Genomic DNA, 26431 nt, shown 5'->3' with positions numbered 1-26431 from the left:
GTTCAATCACGCGGGCACTTTGAAGGCTATGTTCCAATGCCCTGCTCCCCTAATCCTGCTTTCTAGTTAATAAATGTTAATTGCTCTTTTAGAGTTGTTTTAATGGAAAAGATAAGATACAATCTCTGAGTGGTTTGTATAAAACCAGAGGATAGGAATTCATTCTTGGGGTGGAGGCTTTTAACTTCCAATTGCTTTCCTTAGTGACAAATAGATCAATTTTTGTTACTGATCAGCCATTCTGCTAACAATTTCTAAGCCAACTATTTCACAAGTAATGAAGAAATCTTTGTTTTGAAGAGTTTGTAGGCTTTTAATTCACATGAGAGGTAATTTTTGCAAGTCACTGTCCTCTGGAATATCTTTATGGGGTCACTAACGTGAGATAAAAGACACTGCCTTGCCCAATCAAGTGATTTTTATTAAATAATGAAATTATACACACACACACACACAAAGGGTGCCAAAAATATGTATACACACTTTAAGAAGGAAAATCGGTATCAAAATTGTAATACTCAATATATACCAATAATGAAAGATGAATACAAGTCACGTTTGACTTCTGCAATTACAAGAGGTGTTCAAAATGGTTACCATCAGCATCCAGACACTTCTGATTATGGCGAACTACTGCTTGAGCAACATTGACCAAAGTGTCCACATCTGTGTACTTTTTTGGCACTCCTGGTGTGTGTGTGTGTGTGTGTGTGTGTGTGTGTGTGTGTTTTAAACAATAGTCACCATTTTATTGAGCATTTATTATATAGTAGATGGGCAGTATATTGGATATATGACATATATTAGTTAATATATTCTTCACAAGAATCATTGAGTTATTATTATTCCTATTTGGTAAATGTTCAAAGTCAAATACTCAGAACTCAAACTCAGACCCTTCTGATTCCAGAATCTATGGACTGTTCACCATATTGCACTATCTTTCATCCTACTATGACACATAGAATCCTAATACTCATATGCTTCATAAATTACCATGAGGAAAGACGCATATGACAGAACTCCAAACTTCTCTTGCAACTGAACATTTAAAATCCTTGAGAAAGTAGCTGCACAATGCTCATCTCCTTGTTCTCCTTCCTATGAGAGCTGTCTCTGCCTTAACGTGCTAAGATATTCTCACCCGATACTAGATTCATCTTGGCAGTTGAATGAGAGCATGTATAATTGATTAACTCATTCACATAACCTCTATACTGTATTAACATAGCACAGAGTATAATACTGCTCTAAGATTGTCTGCTGTCTTCGGTAGAGTGAAGAAAAGCTAACCTTAAGCTAACCCTACTTAGGGCCTGATGAATTTGATATTTCTTTATATTAATGAGAGTGAACAGATATATGCCAAATCTTTACTTGGCTAAGGTACATGAATGATCCTCATGTGACGACTGCCTGGGGGAAGAAAGAGTTTTTGGTAAAACAGAATTTTGGCACACATTTGTTCTTTAACAACACCATGATTCTTGCAAGTATTAACAATTATAATGACTTATTTGGCTTATAACAAAACACTCAAACTGTGTTCCTGAGGCATAAGCAGTAGATGTAAAGTCTTTGTTTTAAAGAGTTTCCACATCTACCCATCTATTACTTTAGAGGCCTGAAGGACTGCTTTACAAACCCTTAAGAAGACATAAGAAGCTCTTTGGCCCCACAGGTTTAATTACTTGTTCAGTTTCACATGTGGTAGATACTCAAGTGTACACTTTTGCATTATATCCATAAGCCTGTTTCACCTCCTTATGTTGCAAATTTGATTTATGAAAGAACTTTTCATTTCATCATATTTATGAACTTTTCAACCTTCACCTTTACCATGTTGGATTATAGATATGCATTTCATCATAAGAAAAAACAGAAAATAAAAAAGAGCAGCTTGGGGAAAAGAAACGTTTCAAGCAAACATGATAAATCATAAATGGAACATGGACCAATAACTTTGGTCTGTGTTGCTTTTTTTCTCACCACAACCATGGCCTCTAAATGCTTAGGCCTTGTGTTGGCCTGGAAATGCCAAATTTTTAACAAAAAAGATGACGTTAGGCTTATTAGGAATATCGCTTTCTGCATTCACAAATGAATGTTGATTTATTACATTAATGAGCCTTTACAGAAAATTAGCGTTTTTAACCCATATAATGTTTATCAAATCAGGAATCATTGTTCTTGGATATAGGTAAAAACAGAGATGCCTAGATTCAGCACTTATTGTATCAAAATGCCACTGTTATTTATTTGCATTTTGTTTGCAGAAAACCATATGTTGAAATAACTTTTAAAGTCTTAACACAGTATTTTTTTTCTTTTTAAAAATTGTATTAAATTTACTGGGGTGACACTGGTTAATAAAATTATATAGGTTTGAAGTGTACAATTCTATAATACATCATCTGTATATTGCTTTGTTCACCACCCAAAGTCAAATCTTCTTCTGTCACCATATCCTTGACCCTCTATTCTTTTCTGCCTCTCCTTATTCCCCTTTCCCTCTGGTAACCACCATACTGTTGTCTGTGTCTGTGAGTTTTGTTTGTCTTGTTTGTGATTTTGTTTGTTTGTTTGTTGCTTTCAATTTTATATTCCAAATATGAGTGAAATCGTATGGGTCTTAACTTTTTCCATCTGACTTATTTCATTTAGCATGATAATCTCAAGATCCATCATGTTGTCACAAATGGCAGTATTTCATCTTTTCTCATGGCTGAGTAGTATTCCATTCTATATATGTACAATATCTTCTTCATCCAATCATTTATCAAGGTACAACTCAGTTGTTTCCATTTCTTGGTCACCATAAATAATGCTTCAATGAACATAGAAGTACATATATCTTTATGGATATAAATCAAATTTTTTGCGTGGACACCTAGTAGAGAAATTGCTGGGTCATATGGAACTCTACATTTTTTTAGGAAGCTCGATACTGTTTTCCATAGTAGCTAGACCAATATTTTTAACAGTAGTGAAGAGTGAAACAATCTAAATATTCATCATTCAAATAAATTATGGTACAGTCATTTGATAGAATATTGATATCTCTTTAGGAGCATTAGAAGCATTCTTCAAAAAATTTTAATAATATGAGAAATGTTCAAAAAATAATTCTAAGAGAAAAAAGCAAGATATAAAATTGTTCTCAACATGAATAACATAAAAATATATAAAATATTAGAAAGTAACATAGTAGAACATTAGCAGTACTTACATACTGTTGTAGGTAATGTTCATTTTGTTCTTTATTTTTTAAATAATTTAAATATTTTACAATGGGTATATATTCATTTTTAGTAAGAAAAATATTATTTTGGTCTATCAGTAGGAAGAAAAATAAAAATTTTGAGGACTGTGACAAAACATCCAGTGAATAACTAAGTTTCCTAAGTGAAATAATGAATGTTCCCAGTCAGTTCATTAGAGATATTCATGTTTGGATGTAAAACTTTTGTGTCTGTTTTACAGAGAACCACAGATTACTAACACTTTCCTTGGGAATTTGGTCTTATAAGATATTGGTTTGTATCTATCCATTGTTTTCATGCTAGAAATAGTACAAAGTATGTTCTCAATCAATATTTGTTGCATGAATAAATGATGAATGAGTAGGAGATGACTCTTCAGATTGTAATGAGTGAAGAGGTCACCGTTGCCCACTATTTTTCCCATTGCAATCTTGAATTATTTTTTTAATCACCCAGAAAATGTTTAAGAACATTTGTCCTATTAATATTTTTAAATAATTGTTTCATATTTTAATAAATAGTTATTTTTATATTTATATTTATTTATAATATATTAATTAAATATATTTATTATATAATTTAATATAAATAAATTAATATAAATTAATATAAATAATTATATTATTATATATAATGATTTAGTATAAATAAATTTATTTATATTTATTATAAATTATAATATATAATAATATAATTATTATAATATAATATTTATAATAAATTTTTATTTATTACAAATTAAATATGTTTATTATTTAATTTTATATAAATAAACAAATTAATATAAATTAATATAAATTATTATATTATATATAATAATTTAACATAAATATATTTATTATTAATTTATTATTTAAATTATTATAAATATATTAATTAAATATGTTTATATTTATTTTTTAAATAAATAAATACAGTTGATATACAATAGTATATTAGTTTCAGGTGCTATTAATATTATAATTATAATTTTCTCTAAGCCTTCTCTATGAAGATTTACCTACTTATAACAGCATTATGAATTCAACTAATACTAAAACTACACGTGTCTTAATGAGGATGTGACTTTTTTCTGTCAATTCACAAAGAAAGCATCAGAACTTGAACTTGCATACAATTGTATGAAAGCCTTGAAAACAGCCAAAGTTCCTCCTAATAATACAAACCCCCCTGGGTGTTCACTTATAATAGAGTTTGGCAACCATGTCCATGGACATAACACAGTAAATAAAGCTCCTAGCACTTTCAACTGCCTTGTTAGCAAAAAATTTGAAACTCTGGAGATACTATACTCAGAAGCGAGGCCTCAGTGGGAAGGGAAAGCAATGGATATTCCCAAATCTGAGAAAAGAACAGTGACTAGAGTCACCCAATTGAGAAACCCCTTACCCTTAACAAAAGTTGCGTTTTTATACTCTTGCTGCTTAGCGGCTGTTCCCCTGTCTCTATTTGGCATTGACTTTCACAACCAATTTACAACCTCTTTTTCAACAGATACAAATAAATCAGCCTATGGCATTTTAAGAAACAGGAGTTTATCAAAATATTTTAAATTTACTATTTAATTGCTTATTTATTTTTTCCCCATGCTTTGAGACTATGAAGAATTTGAGGGTAATTTTAGACAACACATAAATATAGTAGTGAAAAATAAATTAAAAATCAGGATCAGATAAAATGAAAGTGAAGGACACACACAAACACACACAAACATACACAGAACACTCAGGTAACACTATCAAACATAATTGGCTACAGATGGGGCACAAATTTGGCTTTGAACTTCCTGGAAAACAAGCCAAAAGACAATTTAGTTACATAGTATTTATTGTCCAAAAGAAGAAAACTTAGAGTTTCTCCGACCAAGCAAAGATTTTATAGAGTTTTGATTCAAACCCTGATCCTTTATCTGTCAATAAATGTGTGTCAAGTGTCATTGATTCAAGGAGCTTCCAGCCAGATATTTTGAGATCAATCGAAAAAGTTGGTGTTAATATTCTTTAATAAAATCAAGGGTTGAACCAATCCATCCTGATGAGCCATTCTACCTTGTTGACAAAGGTATCTGAAAAAACATTAGAGTTTTGTTTAAACAATTTTGGGATGACTTTTGGATAAAATTGTTTTCCACATTTTTAAAAGTGTCAACTTGTAACATCTAATGTTTATACAGCATAAACCTATAACCAGATGGAACAACATACTTGGAAATTATTCAGTGAAATAATAACATTTAGTCTAAAAATATGTCAGCTCAGTTACAGTGAGGCAAGTTAAGTAGCCTCTCTGAGTTTATTTCAACTTGGAAAAGTGGGAATATGTGACCAAAGATCAAAGATCAAATGACATAAATAACTTGAAAGTGCATTGTACATTGTAAAATGCCAAGCAAAAAATTCAGATTGTTATCACATCTGTTAAAGTGGCATAAGTGACCATTAGAACTTTATTTAGACTAAAGGTTCAGATTATAATCCTAAAAATTTCCTCCTAAAATTCTTTACCCAATCTAATAAGTATTTATTTGAGTGCTTATCAAATGCTTCTGGTGGGACAAAATGAAAGCATGGCTTCTTAATCAGAGTGGATTAGAATGCAACTTCTAGAACAATGCTATTAAATGGTGCAGTGAGTACTCCTGAAAATAACTGCTCTGCAGGTTGATAGTGCTTGGAGCTGAGTGTCATGGGTTGATTGAGAAGGCTTCTCAAAGCAGTAAGTAGTCATAGAATGTTTCTCCTCCTCTTTGTAATTAAACCCTCCTATGATCTCACATAATTTTTATTAATAAGTACTTCACAACTGGTACCATGTTTGAGGAAGAACTTTTTAAATTAAATGTATTGGGGTGAAACCTAAAATTATACAGGTTTCAGGCATACATTTATATAAAACATCATCAATATAGTGCATTGCGTGTTCACCATGTAGAGTCAGTTCTCCTTCTATCACCACATATTTGACCTCCTACCCCAGGTTTCTAATTGCCATATGAGATAAAATTTTATTGCCTGAGCTCAGATCTTAAAAGGTAATGAGGTTTGATGAGTTCAGATGTTACATGCTACTCGAGAATGATCTTTTCAAGTATTTTCTAAAAGCAGCTGTGCACAGCATAGATCATTTTAGGCATTGCTTGGTTTCCACATGCCATTCTCAAATAAAAGGAACCAGGGCTCCTTGGACAAATGGCTAGTCCCAGGATGACAGCAGGGAAAGTACAAGATAAGCTTGGAATATCTTGTGATGCCAGACAGTAAGGAAGTACTCAATAAACGTGGCTTTCATGTAAAGAAAGATACAAGAGTTAACTTGAAATGTTGGCCAAATCTGGAGTAATCTGAGCAACAAAATAAATAATGATAATGTCTTAACTCATGTAGCTATAACAAAATAGCACAGACTGAGTAGCTCAAACAACAGAAATTTATTTCTCACAGTTGTAAAGTCTAAGATCAAGGGCCTGGTAAGGCAGGTTTCATCTGAAGCCTCTGCTCTGGGCATGTAGGCAGCCATCATCTCCCTATGTGCTCACATAATTTCTTTGTGCTACGCGGACAGAGAGAGAGCAAACTCTGTGGTGTCTCCTCTTATAAGAGCAATAACCCCATTGTGTGGACCCCACCCTCATGACCTCATCTAACCCTAATCACTTCCCAAAGTCTCCCATCTCCAAATACTGTCACATTGGAGGTTAGGGCTTCAATGTGTGAATTTGGTGGGGGGCGGGAAGATGAAAACATTCAGTCAGTAACATAATAATGAATCATAACCCATCAAGTAAAATAAGAATATATGAGTCCATGGTCATGTACATAATTAAATAAATAAATGGGAGAGAAATAAAAGCTCTTTCTTAGAGTAGAATTCCAACTAATAAATGTGAAAAATGATGGAAATAAGTAATTACCCTTTGGCAAATATCACAGTAATAAATTATTTTAGTTAAGAATCATCAACTGATGTTTAACTTAGTGGGTTGAAGTATAATGAGAAACAGGATAATTGCATAATATTAAAGTATCACCCCACAGCATACTTATTAATTACAAAGAGAAAAGTAATAATTTTACAGTAGAGAAACGTGGCAGATCCTACTATAACCAACTAATCAAAGTTAACATAAATGTAACAACACAAACCAACATCATAAGCCTTCTAATGTAATAATACACAATATTATTTTAATGGTATTCTTACAAAAATCCATAACTTGAATTTAATCAGAGGAAACCTCAGACAAACCTAAACTGAGAGACTCTTTAAAAGTCCAAAGTTCATAAAAGATAGAGAAAAACTAAGAAAATGTACCAAATTAAAGGAGACTAGGGAGACATGACAAGTTCATGCAATCTGCGATCCTAGATTCATCCCGAGTTAAGGGTAGTATCCATATATTATACTTTTGGGTCCCAAATAACAAAAAGCCTATAAGCAAGCACTAAGTAATATGGTTTTTAGTGAATACATATTGACTCATCACTTACCAAGGAATTTAGATGGGTAGAATCTTCTGTCTTCATCAGCATCCCCTCTCTCTAAGTACAAATGTGTGTTTTGAATCACCCAAAGAGTACAGATGAGCACTTAGTTGTGTCAGAAAAGCTCTGCCCTTCAGCAGTGATTAATAGGCTAAAAACTTGAACAATTGACTTCGAAGTGTGAGCCTCTGCCAAGTAAAAATGTTTCATAATCTCAGAGGTGATGCTGATTCATTTGTTCTTGACTCTGAAGAACTAGGGAGCCAGGCCACCTTGCTAATGTGTCCTCAGTCCACATCTTCAGAGTGTCTGCCCAGAGAGTGGATATCTTGTCTATTTCCAGTTTGGGGACATCTCACTGGAAAGGTAATAAATTAAACTTCCCATGGTATTTTGTGTGAGAATTTTCAAAAATCTATCTGTAAACTTTTAGTTGCCAAGCATGGTAGGCTAGGTTATTGAGATCATTTTTCTTCATGAAAACAACTAAATATACTGGGCAAAACTCATTTAAAAGCAGTGATGATCTAACAGCACAGTGAAAAATTGCAAGGCTAGAGTTGAAATGGAAAATGGGAACCCCAGAGGTAAGCTAGAACAGAAGTTGATTTTACTCTGGGGCATTTGACAATTCAAGGAAATTTTAACTTTTGACAGCCTCATGGAATAAAGTAGACATAAATCAATGCTCAGGGCATATAAAAAGTTCAAAATTAAAGAGGGAACCTAAAAAAAAAAAAAAAAAAAGCTGTGACTCTAAGTGACTAGATCTTCACAAAAAGGTGAAAGGTGAATAAGAAGTTAAGCAGCTTTCACAAAGATTTCCATCCAAATTTTAATACCTGAGTGGTGCAGGGAACCTTAGCCTTTAAATTTGATTTAAGGTGGTCCTACATTTATTTTGCCCTGATGTACCTGGAAACTACACAAATATTTTTTGCATACCTTCATCATACCATTACATTATTCCTAAAAATATTATCATTAACATTGACCCGTACAGAGACAAAGATGATCTGGTATTAACAACAATAACAAAAAAGTCAATATAAGAAAGAAACAATAAGCACAGAAATTGGTCAACAAAGATTTCAAACACTAAAATTCCAGATACAGACTACAATCTGAGTATATTTACTATATATAAAGATATAAAAGAAAAACTTGGACATAACTATAGAAAGGAGGAAAAAATACCCCCAAAATGAATAACTTAACAATTGGTATTGAGAATTCATTGACCAGATGATTTAGCTAAAGGAAAAATTATTGAATCAGAAAAGAAGTCAAAAGATATTCTTCAGAATGCAACATGAAATGACAAAAAGTGTAAAAGAGAATATTATTAGAAGGCCTAATGCGCTTTTAACTTTAATCCCAGAAGATGAGAAAAGAGAATATGAGGCAAAGAATATGAGACACTTGAACACACAAAACTGGCTGGAATTTTTAAAAATTGGTAAAAAATATTTGTCCAGAAACTCAAGAAACCTAACAAATCCAAAAAAGATATATAGAAATCCAGTTAGAGAGACGTCATCAAAATAGCAGAGTGAGGTGAGCCTCTGTAAATCTCCCCTGGAATTTACAACTAATCAAACAACAATAACTCCACAAAGGAGTCCCTGCACAGCAGACAGGCAAGACGAAGAGGCCCACTACTGAATTCACCTAAAGGTGGGATAATCGCGCAAGTGAGGGACGAGGGAAGGGAGAAGTGCAGAGACGGAGCCGCACAAGCGCAGGACGCAGACCTAGCTCAGTGCTCCGAGCTCGCTGCATCCCGGAACTACTGCAACTGCGGGAGAGGGAAGAACTCGGAGTGCTAGGGCTAGTAGCTAGGGCTCCGCTTATGGACTGAGGGGGCAGCATATAACACGGCTGAACCCAACGCTCATGGCTGAGACCTCGGAGAAAAGACTGAGGGAAAAAGGCTGAAAATGATGGTTTAAGCCCTCACTGCTTAGCAGAGAATGGAAGCCTTAGGCACTGAGACTAGCTGCCCTCTCCCTACCCTCCCAGAGCTCACCCCGCCCCCACCTGCCTGGTGCTAGAAGCAGAACAGTAGCAGTGTCAGATCAAAAGAACAGAATATTTGCTGTTCTGAGAACTGTGGACGGCAGACACAGATTCACAGCCCAACTAGTTCCAGCAAAGGGGAGGGAGCTGTGGAAGCAGAACCGGCTGTGGTGGTGTCGCGGCCATTGCTCTGGGCCACCTCTCACAACTCACCCCACCCCTGGCCCCTCCTATCTGGGCGGATCCCAGCAAGAGTAAACAGAACTACTGAAACACACGGGATATGAATCTGGTGCAGGAAGAGCTTTGGAACTTCAAAAGCTCTCCGCATACCCACACGGAGACTGCACCCTGTGACCCAGGCGAACTATTAACAGAGGAGAAGCCCGTCTCCCAGGGAATCCCCCCATTGTGTGAGAAGCTGGAATAGTGCAGAGAAAACATAGCACTACCATGTGAGAAGAAAAAAAGGCTGCAGTCGGAGAGAGAAAAATAATTCTACCAATAAGTACTGGAAAATAAAAGAGAGACTTCTTCCTATCAACCTGTTGCAAAAGCCACTCCTGTAGATGTCTAGGAAGAGAAATAATAAATCAGTAATTGCCATGAATAACCGAGGCAACAAGACAGCTCAGAAAGAAAGTGAAAAGACTCCAGAAAAGGAACTTAAAGATATGGAAATATGTGACTTAAATGACAGAGAATTCAAGATTACAGTTCTGAAAAAACTCAACGAGATGCAAGAAAACACAGAAAGGCAGTTTAATGAACTCAGAAATGCAATCAAAGAACAACATGAACATTTTACAAAAGAGATTGAAATTTTAAAAAAGAACCAAATAGATTTTCTGGAAATTAAGAACTCAATAGAAGAAATTAAGAATGAAATAACCAGTTTAGGTAGTAGAGTTGACCAGATGGAGGAAAGAATCAGTGACATCGAAGATAGAAACCTGGAAATGACACAATGGAAGAAGAAAGAGACTTGAGACTTAAAAGAAATGAAAGAACTCTACAAGAACTTTCTGACTCCATCAGAAAGAGCAATATAAGAATAATGGGCATACCAGAAGGAGAAGAAAGAGAGAAGGGAACAGAGAATATATTTAAACAAATTGTTGATGAGAACTACCCAAACTTGTGAACAGAACTGGATCCTTGAATCCAAGAAGCAAATAGAACACCTAATTACCTCAATCCCAAAAGGACTTCTGTAAGGCACATTGTATTGAAGCTGTCTAAAATCAACGACAAAGAAAGAATCCTCAAGGCAGCCAGGGAAAAGAAGACGATAGCCTACAAAGGAAAGCCCATTAGATTACCATCAGATTTTTCAGCAGAAACTCTACAAGCCAGGAGGGAGTGGAAACAAATATTCAAACTATTGAAAGAAAGAAATTATGAGCCAAGAATAATATATCCAGCAAAGATATCCTTTAGATATGAAGGAGGAATAAAGACCTTTCCAGACATACAGAAGCTGAGGGAATTTTCTAATACACAACCTGCACTACAAGAAATACTAAAGGAGGCTATTGGACCACCATCAACAGGAACAATTTGTGGCAACCAAAACATAAAAAGGGGGAAAGTAAAGGCCTGAACTGGAATATGGGAATGGAGAAAGTAAGCGTGCTGAAGAAAATGGAATGCTCTAAATATCAAACTTTCTTTTACATAAACTTAAGGGTAACCACTCAAAAAAAAATCCAGAACTAAAATGTATAGTGTAATAAAAGAAGAAACAGAGGGAAACATCATTGAATACCACCACACAGAAATAATAGACAACAGCAAAAAGGCAAAGAAACAATGGAGATACAGCCTTACCAGAAAACTAAAGATAGAATGACAGGAAATCCTCACGTATCAATAATCACCCTAAATGTAAATGGACTGAAGTCACCAATAAAAAGGCACAGAGTAGCATATTGGATCAAAAAACTAAACCCAACTATATGCTGTCTCCAAGAGACACATCTCAGCTACAAGGACAAGCATAGACGCAAAGTGAAAGGGTGGAAATTGACACTCCAAGTGAATGGTACCCAGAGAAAATCAGGTGTAGCCATAATGATATCAGATGAAACAGAATTCAGGGTGAAAAAGATAACAAGAGACAAAGATGGACATTTCATAATGGTAAAGAGAACTATACAACAAGACATAACAGTCATCAATATTTATGCCTCCAATCAGGGAGCACCGAAATATACCAAGCACTACTAACAGAACTAAAGGGAGAAATTGACCAAAACACAATCATACTAGGGGACTTAAATACATCATTGACAGCTATGGATAGATCATCCAAACAGAAAATAAATAACAAAATAGCAGCCCTAAATGACACATTAGATAAAATGGACATAATTGACATATATAGAGCACTTCATCCTAAAACAACAGACTACACATCGTTTTCTAGTGTACATGGAACATTCTCAAGGATAGACCATATATTGGGAAATAAAATCGGCCTCAGCAAATTTAAGAAGATTGAAATCATACCAAGCATATTCTCTGATCACAAGGCTTTGAAATTGGATATCAACTGCAAAAAGAAAGCAGAAAAAAATACAAATACATGGCTTAAACAACATACTTTTGAAGAACGACTGGGTCAAAGAAGAAATTAGAGGAGAGATCAAAAGATACATAGAAACAAATGACAATGGAAATACATCCTATGAAAATTTTTGGGATGCAGCGAAAGCAGTTTTAAGAGGGAAATTTATATCATTACAGGTCTAGCTCAAGAAACAAGAAAAACCCAAATAAATAACCTCATGTTACACCTTAAAAAACTAGAAAAAGAAGAACAAGCGAAACCCAAGGTCAGCAGAAGAAAGGAAATAACAAAAATCAGAGCAGAACTAAATGAAATAGAGAACAAAAGACAATAGAAAAAATTAATGTGACAAAGCTGGTTCTTTGAAAAGATTAATAAAATCAACAAACCCTTGGCTAGACTCACTAAGATAAGAAGAGAGAAGACATTAATTAACAAAATCAGAAATGAAAAAGGGAAGTTATCACGGACACCACAGAAATACAAAGGATCATGCAAGAATACTATGAAGGACTATATGCCACCAAATTCAATAACTTAGAAGAAATGGACAAGTTCTTAGAAACATATAGCCTTCCAAGGCTGAACCACGAAGAACTGGAAAATCTAAACAGACCAATCACCAGTAAAGAAATTGAATCAGTCATCCGAAACCTTCCCAAAAGCAAAAGTCCGGGACCAGATGGCTTCACTAGTGAATTCTACCAAACCTTCAAACAGGATCTAATACCAATCCTGCTCAAACTCTTCCAAAAAATCGAAGAGACAGTACTCCCTAACTCATTTTATGAGGCCAACATTACCTTGATACCAAAACCTGGTAAGGACAACACAAAAAAAGAAAACTACAGACCAATATCTCTCATGAATACAGATGCAAAAATCCTGAACGAAATTCTAGCAAATCGAATACAACATTAAAAAGATTATTCATCACGACCAAGTGGGGTTCATCCCCGGGGCACAAGGATGGTTCAACATCCGCAAATCCATCAATGTGATACATCACATAAACAAAATAAAGGACAAAAATCATATGATTATATCAATTGATGCAGAAAAAGCATTTGACAAGATACAACATCCATTTATGATTAAAACACTTAATAAAATAGGTATAGAAGGAAAATATCTTAACATAATAAAGGCCATATATGACAAGCCCTCATCTAATCTCATAATTAATGGTGAAAAACTGAAACCCTTTGCTCTACGTTCAGAAACACGACAGGGCTGTCCCCTATCACCTCTGCTTTTCAACAGAGTGTTGGAAGTCCTTACCAAAGCAATCAGGTAAGAGAAAGAAATAAAAGCCATCCAAATTGGGAATGAAAAAGTTAAATTATCACTCTTTGCAGATGACATGATGCTATATATAGAAAACCCTAAAGACTCCACCAAAAAGCTGTTAGAAACAATCAATGATTACAGTAAAGTTGCTGGCTACAAAATCAACATACAAAAGTCCATTGCATTCCTATATACTAACAATGAAATCTCAGAAAAAGAAATACAAAAAACAATTCTCTTTGCAATTGCAGCAAAAAGAATAAAATACCTAGGAATACACTTAACTAAGGATGTAAAGGATTTATATGCTGAAAACTATAAGACATTTTTGAAAGAAATTGAAGAAGACACAAAGAAATGGAAAAACATTCCATGCTCATGGATTGGAAGAATCAGCATAGTTAAAATGACCATATTACCCAAAGCAATATACTGATTTAATGCAATCCCCATCAAAATCCCAATGGCATTTTTAAAAGAAATAGAACAAAAAATGATCAGAACCACAAAAGACCCCGAATAGCCAACACAATCTTAAGAAAAAAAAAACAATGCTGGAGGTATCACACTGCCTGACTTTAGCTTGTACTACAGGGCTACAATAATCAAAACAGTATGGTACTGGCAGAAAAACAGACATATAGACCAATGGAATAGAATTGAGAACCCAGAAATAAAACCACATAAATATGGACAGATAATTTTTGACAATGAAGCTAAAAACATACAATGGAGGAAAGACAGCCTCTTCAATAAATGGTGCTGGCAGAATTGGATAGCCACGTGCAAAAGAATGAAACTGGACTGTTGTCTGTCACCATGTACCAAAATTAATTCAAAATGGATCAAAGACTTAAGCATAAGACCTGACACAATAAACTGCATAGAAGAAAACATAGGTACTAAACTTATGGACCTTGTGTTCAAAGAGCATTTTATAAATTTGACTCCAAAGGCAATGGAAGTAAAAGCTAGAATAAATGAACCGGACTATATCAAACTTAAAAGCTTCTGCACAGCAAAAGAAACCATAGACAAAATAAAGGGGCAACCGACTGAACGGATGAAGATTTTTGCAAACAGTGCCTCCGATAAGGGGCTAATATCCAAAATATACAAGGAACTCATGAAACTCAACAACGAAAAAACAAACAACCCAATTGAAAAATGGGCAGAGGACCTGAAGAGACATTTCTCCAAAGAGGACATACAAGTGGCAAATAAACATATGAAAAAATGCTCAACATCACTAATCATCAGAGAAATGCAAATAAAAACCACAATGAGATATCACCTCACCCCATTCAGAATGACTATCATCAACAAGACAAATAGTAACAAGTGTTGGAGAGGCTGTGGAGAAAAAGGAACCCTCATACACTGTTGTTGGGAATGCAGACTGGTTCTGCGTTATGGAAGGCAGTGTGGAGGTTCCTCAAAAAACTACGAATAGAATTACCATATAACCCAGCAATCCCTCTCCTGGGTATCTACCCAAAAAATCTGATAACATTTATACATAAAGACACGTGTGCTCCAATGTTCATTGCAGCTTTGTTTATGGTGGCCAAGACATACATGGAAACAACCAAAATGTCCTTCGATAAATGAATGGATAAAGAAGTTGTGGTATATGTACACAATGAAATACTATTCGGCAGTAAGAAAAGATGATATTAGGAACATTTGTGACAACAAGGATGGATCTTAGGAGTATGATGCTAAGCGAAATAAGTCAGAGAAAAAGCAGAGAACCATATGATTTCACTGATATGTGGTATATAAACCAAAAACAACAAAAGAACAAGATAAACAAATGAGAAACAAAAACTCACCTGAAATCTATGTAATTTTACTAACAATTGTCATTTTAATAAATTAAAAAAAAGAAAGAACAGCTGGAAAGATTGGCTCATTCAGGAACCACATCACACAGGCAAGGAGGAAGTTGTCATTGTCCCATGAACCCAAGAGCATATTTCTTATTGGAAATAGATGACACAAGTAAAGAGTTAACAGGAGCGAGCTTGCGAGCTGGCAGGATGGGACAGGCAAAAAGTTAACAGGAGTGAGCTTGTGGGCTAACAGGAATGAGCTTAAACATTAATCACTTGACTGTGAATCCCCTGGCTAGTACTTCACCTACAAGCTGACAAGCACCCTACATCCATCGTAAGTAGGAAAAGAACAGTTCCCAATCGCAACAGCAACCCCCTGCAAACTGACATCCATCATAGATGGAAACAAGACAGTTCCCAGAAGGCAATTGTAACAGCAGCCCTCTGCAAGCTGACAAGTACCCTACATTTTACATGGAAAAATATAAAACACCAGCACTCCTTCTCATCGGGGCAGCTGTCCTTCATTGGACTCTACCCTGGCTAGACTCCATTTGCCAGTATCTCTCTCTTACATCTCTGTCTCCGCAGCTCTCCCTCTCAGACTGCCCTGGCAAAACTTCTGCCAGTTTCAAACAGAACTCTCTCTCTCTCTCTCTCTCTCTCTCTCTTTATTTCAAATAAATCTTTTCTTACTCTTAAAAAAAAAGAAAAGAAATCCAGTTAGATATAGCACATCCAAATTACCGAAAGCCAAGTTCAAAGAGAAAAATCTTAAAAACAACTAGTCAAAACCCACTTTCCTCCAGTAATGCCTCAATGGAAACTTAAATAGGTTAGTCCCCAGAGCACGAACCAAGATATTTATCTAGAAAAAAACAACAACAAAAACCTAAGCCATGCCATCTCTTAAATTAACAGTTTTGGTTTCTTTAATAATTAAAAGAAATACATATCTGGTGTCAATTAATATACACACACATTAAAGCTCCTCAGTAAAGAGTAAAAATTTGCTTTTAATTTCAATTTAATTTTCCAGAGAAGTTAGGCCTTGAGGGAATCCACCCTTTAATAGAACAAATCAAAAGAAAGTCCTGAAATAAAATATCAACATGGTTTGACGCTCTGTATTTGAGTAAAGAACATGATAAATTTTCTGCAGATTCTTTGTCATTTTTTTTGAGTGTGTGGTACACTGCTTACTCACCAGGTTTGGTTTCTGAAAGACTCTGAATATCCCCTTCATCTTTTCAAAGCTAAAGATTGATCTTCTCATTTATAAGAAAGAAGAAGTCATGCAGATGAAGAGAGGTGGTGTGAAGAAACGGTAATAGCATGAGAGAGATACAAGAAATGTGGATTCCATTCTCAGCTTTAGACTCAATTTGCTGTGTGACTTGGACAAACCACACTGCCTCAGGGGTCACAGTTATTTCAGATGGCTGTCATCTTATGTTCCAGGCCACATATACCTTGGACTAGATCTAGACCCCAATAATGGGCATATACAGTAGTTCTCTGGTTCCATCTTTGCCTTTGAGTGTCGGACATTAAGTCCCGCACTATTTCTAGGAGTCACTCAAAGGGGACTCATATGTGCTCATGAAACTAGTGATGTTAATTTCCTATGATTTATACTTTCTTCCTTCTCCCTATTCTTTATATCTCGTGGGAGTCGGTAGATGTAACCTACATAGTGAGATGTAACCATCTTCCCCCAACCCAAGCCTATAGATCAGGGTCCATTTGAGCACTGGGTGACATCTCTGGAGACCTCAGGGCACCAAAGTGGTGGAGTTCCCCCTTCTGGGTTACTGTCTGTCACCTGGTGCTCCTTTAGTTCCCTACACTCATAGAGAGATCAGTGATATTACTCTTCCATATTTTGGTTTCTATAGGCTCCATACTCCCAGGAGTACTGCTTCAAGTCTGGCTAGGTAAAGAGAGAGGAAGGCAAAGAAACAGGAAGAGGCCATAAAATATATTTGTGAAATGACATGAGCTAGACAGAGTGAAACTTTATTCATGGCCACTCAGTCTGCTTTGACTTCTAGCATGCCTCAAAGGGTTAAGAGAGTTTTTCTCTAGACATTACTAGGTCACTTACCCAGGGATCATCAGTTTGAACATTTCCGTAAATTCAAGGTATTCCAGGAGCAGGCTCATCCTTACTTTACTGAGTGTAGAGTCCAACCAATGCATCAAACAAAATGACTTCCTAAAATCACTCCATTAGAGATTTAGTCCTTTGGATTTTGTGTATTTTCCAGTTCTCTGTAAAAGTGCTAAGGATCCTGGGCTTCATCTGAAAAGAGTCTTGTTTGTTAGCTGTGTGATTAAAAGACAATGAAGAAATAGGCCACAGTTTGGAGACTTAGAAAGAGAAAGAGGTAGAGAGTAAGAGCTATGTCATTTTTTTGTTGTTGTTTGTTTGGGTTTTTTTGGTTTCTCTCATTATGCAACTTACTTATCCATCCTTTATTATTGCAAAAATATTTATTGAGGTCTCTTAGGAGCTGCACTGTGTCCCTCCAAAAGGTATGTTGAAATCCTAATCTCCAGTGCCTCAGAATGTGGCCCTATGTGGAAATAGTGTTATTGCAGATATAATTAGTTAAGATGAGGTAATACTGAAGTAAGTTGGGCCCTTAATCCAATAGGACCTGTGTCCATATAAGATGATGGCATTGAAAACACAGAGTTACAGGGATGTAAAGACAGAGGATTAGAGTGATGCCTCTATAAGCCAAGAAATACCAAAGATTGCTGGAAAACCACCAGAAATTCGGAAAAGGCAAGGATACCCCTTCTTCTGAAACCTCTATAGGTTTCAGAAGAAGCATGAATCTGCAACATTTGTTTTATTATTAGTTTCAGGTGTACAAAACAATGTAATAGTTAGACATTTGTACCCCTCACAAAATGATACCTCCCCCCCCAATCTGCTACCCCTCTGACATCGTACATAGCTATTGCAGTTCCACTAACTCTATTTCTTATGCTGTACTCCACATCCTGTGACTATATACATATTAAATTATAGTTGACACTCATTATTATTCAGCTTCAGCTTCAGATGTGCACTGCAGTGGTCAGGCACCTACACCATCCATGAAGTGATCTGCCTAATAAGACAAGTGTCTATCGGATACCCTATAAAATTTTTACAACATAATTGATTATATTCCCCAAACTGCTAAACATAGATGTAAAGGTCCTCAACAAAATATTAGCAAACAGTATTCAGCAATACATTAAAAAGATCATACAGTACAATCAAGTGGGATTCATTCCTGGTATGCAAGGTTGGTTCAATATTCACAAATCAATGTGATATACCACACTAACAAAATGAAAAATAAAAATCATATGGTCATACCAATAGATGCAGAAAAAGCATTTGACAAAATCCAACAGCCATTTATGATAAAAACTCTTAAGAAAATGGGAATAGAAAGATCATATCTCAACATAATAAAGGCCATATATAATAAATACATAGCTAACGTCATACTCAATGGGGGAAAGCTAAAACCGTTCCCCTTAAGATCAGGAACAAGACAAGGTTGCCCACTTTCTCCACTTTCATTCAACATAGTGCTGGAAGTTCTAGCCACAGCAATCAGACAAGAAAAAGAAACAAAAGGCATCCAAATTGGTAAGGAGGAAGTAAAATTGTCATTATATGCAGATGACATGATTCTATATTCCCAAAGACAACACCAAAGAACTATTAGAACTGATAAATGAATTTAATAAAGTAGCAGGATACCAAATTAATATTCAGAAATCAGTTGCATTTGCACCAATAATAAACTGTCAGATCTGCAACATTTTGATTTTAGACTTCTAGCCTCTTGAGTTATGAGACAATAGATTTCTGCTGTTTTCAGTCATCCAGCTTGTAGTATTTTATTGGTAGCCCTGGGAAACTAATATAAGGGCCTATGTGCCAAATTTCACTCTAGCATTTTGGATCAAAGTTAAATTAGATGTGGTCCCATCCGCAGGGAAATGCCAGATAGGATTTTAGAGAGAGGGAGTGGGGATAAAGAGATTGGTGAAGAGTTTTGTACTGATAGTACAAGGACATTTAAAACTCCAAAATAAGGGTAAAGCTTGAGCTGGGAAAAATGGAGCTCTGATAGAATGACATAGGTAAGATGCCCTCTATCTTCTTCCTTTAGAAGTCCTGAGACTATAATTTTGAGGATTGAAAAGATGGTTTATGTTTACAACAAAAAAGGAAGCAGTGATCACTAGAAATCAGCATGAGTTTAGCAAGAACAGGGTCTGTTAGGGTCAACTCATCACCTATGACAGGGAAATCAGACTGGTAGTCGACAAAAGGTAGCAGACAAAATGTAGCAAGAATTTATTGCCAAACCTGGTAGTTTTCCTTATGATGTCTTTATGGACAATATGGCGTGTTTGACTTAGGAATTGAGTGAACAGCTATACTTAGGAACTAATGCTTAATTAATGGAGCTATGACAATCTGAATTGAGGTTTCCAGTGGAATGCCAAGGAGTTCTTACATTAGTGCTGCCCTGTTTGATATTTTTATCAGTGACCTGGAAATGTGAGGCATTATGAAATGCGTCTTTGATGGGCCAGATGACTTCATTTACACCTGGATATATATGCACTTAGTTCTGAATGGAACCACATACTTAAGCAGGGCAAAAGGAAGTCAGAGATGTTTTGAAGAGAGTGACCATAGTTGGTGACCTGAAGGAAAGTATCAACCATGTGATACAAGAAACTGGTGAGGTATTTGGAGATATACAGTCTAAATGATAGAGGACCCAAGAAAGACATGACAGTCAAGAGATAGTGTGTTTTACTTGGATCAAAGGGTTGTGATCAATGACTCAAATAACAAGAAGGCAATCTCAGCTTGATATAGGAGGAACTTTCAGATGTTCGAGATTTGTTGTTGTTGTTGTTGTTGTTGTCCGTTTTTCAGGCAATGAAATTTGAAAGATAACAAATCTTTACTGATTAATCTGTAAATTTAGCAAAAATTCTAGGGGGGATTTTTTTTGTGGGGGGTACTCTAACAACTTATTCTAAATATATGGAGAATAGAGGCCCATGAATAACTAATTCAATTTTGAAGAAAAAGAGCAAAAATGCTACTCTTGTCCAAAGAATGGTAAGATATGCCATAAGTCATGGTAATAAAACAGTGTGGACCTGGTGCAGCCACAGGTAAATAAGCCAATGGGACAGAAGAAACAGCTCAGTGACACATCTATATATGTAGGAGAACTTGGTATATGGTGGAGATACTCCTTAAATTAATGAGGCAAAATGAATGGACTGTTCAGTGGGTATTGTTTAGGAAACTGATAGATTGTATAGGGAAAAAAGTAGTTGAGAAACTTACACAATATACAAAGATGGGTGTAGATGAATTAGAGAACTAAAGAAAAACTCTAAAGCAAATAGAAGAAATTATAGAAATATATATTTGTGATTTTGGAGTAGGAAAGACTTAAGCAAAACTTCTAAAGCACAAAGCATAATGGGAAAATTATTTAGTTGCCTATTTAGAAATTAAGGATTTTGCGTGAAAACAGATACAAAATTTTCAGATTACTGACAGTTGGGAAAACTTATATGCAATGTCAACACCAAAAGAGTTTCATATCTAGCTATACAAAATACCACAAGTAAATACCTACGAATTACAAGCAAATCCATAAGTGAACGATAGGGGCCTATTTGGAAAATGGTTCAATTAAAATGAATCTGTGAGACCTTTGTTTCCTCATTCACTTATTCTGTAAATATTTATTGAGTGTTTATCATATATCAGCACTCTTTAGGTCCTGGGGATACAACAAACAAAATTCTCTGCCTTCATGGAATTTAAATGCTGCATAATGTTCTCTCCCACCAATAAGAAAAATAAACTAGTTTCTATGAAGCAAATGTTCCTTTTATTTATTTATTTTTTTAAAGTTTATTGGGGTGACAATTGTTAGTAAAATTACATAGATTTCAGGTGTACAATTCTGTATTACATCATCTATAAATCCCATTGTGTGTTCACCACCCAGAGTCAGTTCTCCTTCCATCACCATATATTTGATTCCCCTTACCCTCGTCTCCCACCCCCCTCCCCCCTTGCCCTCTGGTAACCACTAAAAATCTTCCTTTTAAATTACAATTGAATCGTGTCATTGTAAAGTCAGAAGAATTTTCAGCGTGCATTTTTTCTAAATCTATATTTCTGAATGACAATAAACAGCTCCCCACACAGGTCTGACAGGCATGAGGAGCTGACACTCGCCCACAGGTTGGGTGGATTCAGAACTTTTAAGAGTGAATCATGACTTTTCCTCTACAACCTGTGTGTGACATTTGGCAACCTCTCTGAGCTTCAGCTTCTGTATCAGTAAAATGCAGAGACCTGCCATAAAGTTGATACAAAGATTAGATGAGATAATATAAAACAGAGCAGCACGTGGCACATGATAAAAACTTAGTGTTGGCCATTATTACTTTTGTATCTTGATTATGATATTATGATTCCAAAAACTGTTATTTTCCTACACACAATATTTCAAACTTCACATAGTAAACCCTTTGGCTTGTTAGTTAGGTAATTAGGTTTTTCTTTAAGTATTAATCAGAAAAGGAAGTCATATGCTTTCCCTAAGACTGCACCCTACTGGTGTATGAAGTATAGCTCATGGATTAACCATTAATCCTAGTGTGTTAAACTTGAACCCTACAAACCTGAGGGGTTGTAGGGCTCCCAAGGATGTGAGAGACCATCTTGCTGGTCCCAGCCCTTTTTGACACAGGAGGACCCAGAGGCCTGATGAGGTAAGTGCTCTTCCCTGAGTTTGCACAAATAGAGCCAGGGCACAGCTTTTGCGATGATTAATTGATTATGATTAGAAAAGCTTATTATGATTAGGCAATAAAGGTTGTGATTAGGGAAGGTTAATGTCAGATGGCTGTGAATTGGTGACATGATAATCTCATCTAATGAGAGACCTGGACTCAGAGGATTTATGGTTATTTCATGTATGAAGAACTTTGGAGACTTCAGTCGATTGCCCCTGTTTGGTTGAGTAGGTGGAGCCAGTCTTCCTCATTAGAATAAGGTAAACAGATTCAACCCAATTATAAATGGGGAAAAAAATGTGCTTTCTATCATTGAAGATCGCAGAGACTAGAGACTGGTTGGAGAACTCAGGTGCAGTGACAAGAAGTATCAGAGCATGAGTTCAAAGCCCAAATCCATAGGGATCATCGGAGCGCCTTTCTCCAAGGGACAGGTGAGTAAAAAGCCTGGCTTTGAATATCTAGAATTTATTAGAAAGTTCCAGACTTAATAATCAGTCATTGTTATTATGTGGTTAGTTACATTTCCTCATATACCCTGGCCCCCAAAATGGTATATATTTTAAAGTCGTCTCACCGTTTTACAACTTTGTATAATTATGATCAGCCACAGCTGATTTCATTTGACTCTACAAACTTTTTCCTCATATTTTTTAAGAGAAAATATTTTTATTTGAATGGAAATGGACTATTTCTGCATTGCCTCTACTCATTTAGATTTCTGTGCTCTCTTTGCTTTTGATGGTACTGTGTATATATGGAGAGAGAAAATTTTAAGAAAACACATGTATTTAGTTGTGTAATTAATGCTTAGAAAAATTTAATAGATTGTCGGCAATGATCAGAGTTCTTTTAATTTGGATCAGCTATATATTTTTGCTTTATGCAACTTGTGAATGATTCATATTATTTGAGTGCTTTAATGATTCTAGAAAAGTGTTAGTCCATGGACTAGGGAGGAGCCTTTGTGTGCCTCTCTTTGAAGGAGGAAAAAAGAAAACTGAAAGAAATTCTGACTGTAAGTTGGCAACATGGAAAGGACTCGTGGATTTATGAAACTCCCAGATTGCCAGAGCATGCCAGCAACATTGAAATATACAATGTATTTTTCTGTCTGGGCACATTCATTCTGGTCAATATGAGATTACAGAGAGCTTAGACTCCAGCATGTGTCTGTGTTTAAAGAAAAAGAAAAAAAGAACAAAAACAAGAGCAAGCAAGACAAAATGTGAAATTAAACTCTTAAGGTTAAATTTTTTGTCATTATTTTAAGTGGAGTCTCCTCTAGGTTTCTCAGAACTTTCTCTTTGTTCACCTGGTCAGCGTTTCACTCCTCTCAGTTTTGAACTCTTGCTTTGCACTCTGGCTTTTTATTGCAAAACTAAATGGGACAGGTCAGAGGTTAGAGACCCAAACTGCAGGTGGACTGTCAGTAAATACTGCCTCACTCCCCTTGGAAATCCTTCAAAGGCCTCTCCCAGAATACAGGGACATTTTTGCTGACACAGAAGTGTTTCTTTTAAGGCTGGGGTTATTGCGAAATCCACAATATGGTCACTTATTCTTAGGACAGGTTCTTACAAAGACAAGACTGAAATAGCTGACATGAAAGAAGAAAAAGAAGGCAGGAAACAGAAATGAAGGAAGGAGGTAAGGAAAGAAAAACAGAAGGAAGGAAAGAAGGAAGGAGGAAAGAAGAAAGGAAAGAAGGAAGGAAGGAAGGAAGGAAGGAAGGAAGGAAGGAAGGAAGGAAGGAAGGAAGGAAGGAAGGAAGGAAGGATCCTGAACATGCACTTGGCCCTAGACCTCAGCAGAAGGTCTTATGCTGATAATAACAGCCCCTCTAAAGGATAGTATTTTGAAATATAACCTGATGCATTTTCTGCTCTCAGTAATTCTTTTCATCTCCCTACAGCCCTTCCGTCATTAAAACATGGCCTCATGAGAATGAAGCTATTGTCTCATGATAGTAAGGGCTCAGAGAGAGCGTTTTTTCTACATTAAACCATAGTATAGAGGAGGGAAAATGGCCAACATATAAGCATGTGTCCTCTCCTAAAGGAGGTAAAAGTCTCACAGACAAGCAACGGAGAGGATTCAAGCGCAGATGGCCAGAAAGTTGAGTCTGAGAAGGGACTCCATCCCCTGTCTCACGCCCTTGTAAGGCAGTGGGAAGTAGGAGGCATGTGGTGGCAAAAAATGAGGTAGGTATTACATTTATTTTACAGTTAACTAAGGCTCAGAGGTTTGGTAATCTGCTCAAGTCACTCACTTGACTGTGTGATTCCAGACAGGACTGTTTGATCCCAAAGCCTGTGTCCCTGACCTGCACTGATGCCTCTTTAGTCACAGTGGATCTTACACTGGTGGCCAGGTAGGAACCAGGACCCAGCTTCAAAGGAGGCAGAGCTAATAAGTGATTTCCAAAGTGGGCCGATAAACTAAGCAATGCGAAAAGACAGCTTGTGTGGAGCAGTTTGAATCAAACAAACAAAAAGAATGCTAGGAAGTGTCGCTCTGGGAAATGTAATGACTATGCTGAAGCAAATACAGAGTCAACTAAGATTTGTTCTGAAGTTTAAAAGGGAGAGAGAGAAAATCGCCAGGGACGTTTGATCGAACTGACCATTTTTCAGGGTCTGGTAAGTGTCAGTGCTACACTACAAAATACACTGCTGCCGTGTAAAGAACCTGGGACCGAAGTCTAAGAATGGAAAGAAGATGAAAACAAACACACAACCAAAGGCAAAAGAGAAGCCAAGCAGCACTCCAATGGGTTTTAAGAAGGAGAGAATATATCTGCAGAATATATCTGAGGAAAGGGAATGGAGTAAAGGAGCCAAGTGTCAGGCAGAGCATGTGGGGTCCCTTGCTGCCAGAGACAGGAATCTAACAACCAGGATTTACCGGGCAGCCAGGACAAGCCTTCTGCTAATTTGAATTGGGAGGAGATACTTGCTTGGCTTGGTGCCACAGCCCAATCCTAGGGATACACACACCTGTCTTTTGGCGCCTCTTTTCATTCTGACAACACAAGATAACGTTGTATCTAAAACCCTTGCTGGAAAGTAGAATCAGAGAGATACACAAGAGAATTGTATCTTCAGATCACTAATCAGCCAGGAGACTAGAGAAGATTTAGGGCCAGGAGGAAGCGTGTTGGTTTCCCTGATGTAAAAACAGCAAGGGTAGAATTCTTGTCCACTGTGCTTATCGAGCAGGTCAAAACTTGAAATAATAGGTTGGTCTTTGTGGTTTCTGCTCCCAGGTGATGCATGTCCCTGTTGCCTGCTTTCTACCCATACTACTATGACGATCTGCATGTGGGTCTCTTTCGTGCCACATTTTTTTTTTAGTGCTTTTTTTTACCCAAGCTGTTCCTCTGGTTTGCAAAATTTCTCCATCACCCCATCCATTTTCCTGAACTCATGTTGCATCACTCAGCTGAAATGTCATTTGCTCCACCTGACACATTCTGTCCCTGGCTTCCTGTTTTTGTTATGACATCTTCTATCTGCTTGGAAGCAAATCTCCAAGTGCTGTAATTGGGGTGAAATATCCAAATCTCCGATTAGCTTGTGCATTACTCAAAGACAGAAATCCTCTCCTTTTCATCACTGTATCTTCACCTATCAGAGTGCTTTTGCACAAAATAAATGTTCACTGTTGGTAACATGGTGTGATGGGAAGATGAGATGCAGGTGTTAGAATCTGTAGGAACTGGATCAGGTTCAAAGGCTCTGTCACTTGTTAGCTGCAGGCCTGCAGGAAACTAACCTTTCTGATTCTGGGGCGTCTTATTTGACACAGGCACAATCCAATCTACCTTGCTGTGATGATTAAATGAGATAGTTTATTTCTGGCTCTGTCGAAACTCAAAAAATGGTTACTATTCAACTGATTAAATAATGAAAAGAGTTTCCTATTGGGGCATCTGATGATCAAGAGCATGTCTGAATTACTTTATTTTTTAATTGTTCAGCCACGAGGAGGAGTGGAAGAAGGCCCTAAGGTATTGAGAAAGGCTGGCCTGCTTGAGAAACTTAAAGAACAAGGTAATTTTTAAGCTGAAAGATGATCAGCCTGACTTCCTTCCTACTCTGA

At 36.3% G+C, this 26431-nt stretch overlaps 1 protein-coding gene across 2 annotated transcripts in view; it reads left to right on the top strand.

The window, feature by feature from the left end:
• Positions 1–26431, top strand: part of ARG1 (arginase 1) — a 150103-nt gene that overhangs the window by 117543 nt on the left and 6129 nt on the right. The window contains exons 2-3 of one of the 2 annotated variants that reach the window (XM_081045241.1): positions 22646–22761; positions 26310–26382. In XM_081045241.1, the coding sequence (XP_080901367.1) occupies positions 22705–22761; positions 26310–26382 (130 nt within the window). In that variant the 5' untranslated portion in view covers positions 22646–22704. Of the gene's footprint in view, positions 1–22635; positions 22762–26309; positions 26383–26431 lie in introns of those variants that run through there. The other variant, XM_081045240.1, reaches the window with a different exon arrangement.

This window comes from Rhinolophus hipposideros, assembly GCF_964194185.1.
Source record: "Rhinolophus hipposideros genome assembly, chromosome: 3".
Lineage (NCBI taxonomy): Eukaryota > Metazoa > Chordata > Mammalia > Chiroptera > Rhinolophidae > Rhinolophus > Rhinolophus hipposideros.
This window is presented reverse-complemented; position numbering and strand designations above follow the sequence as displayed.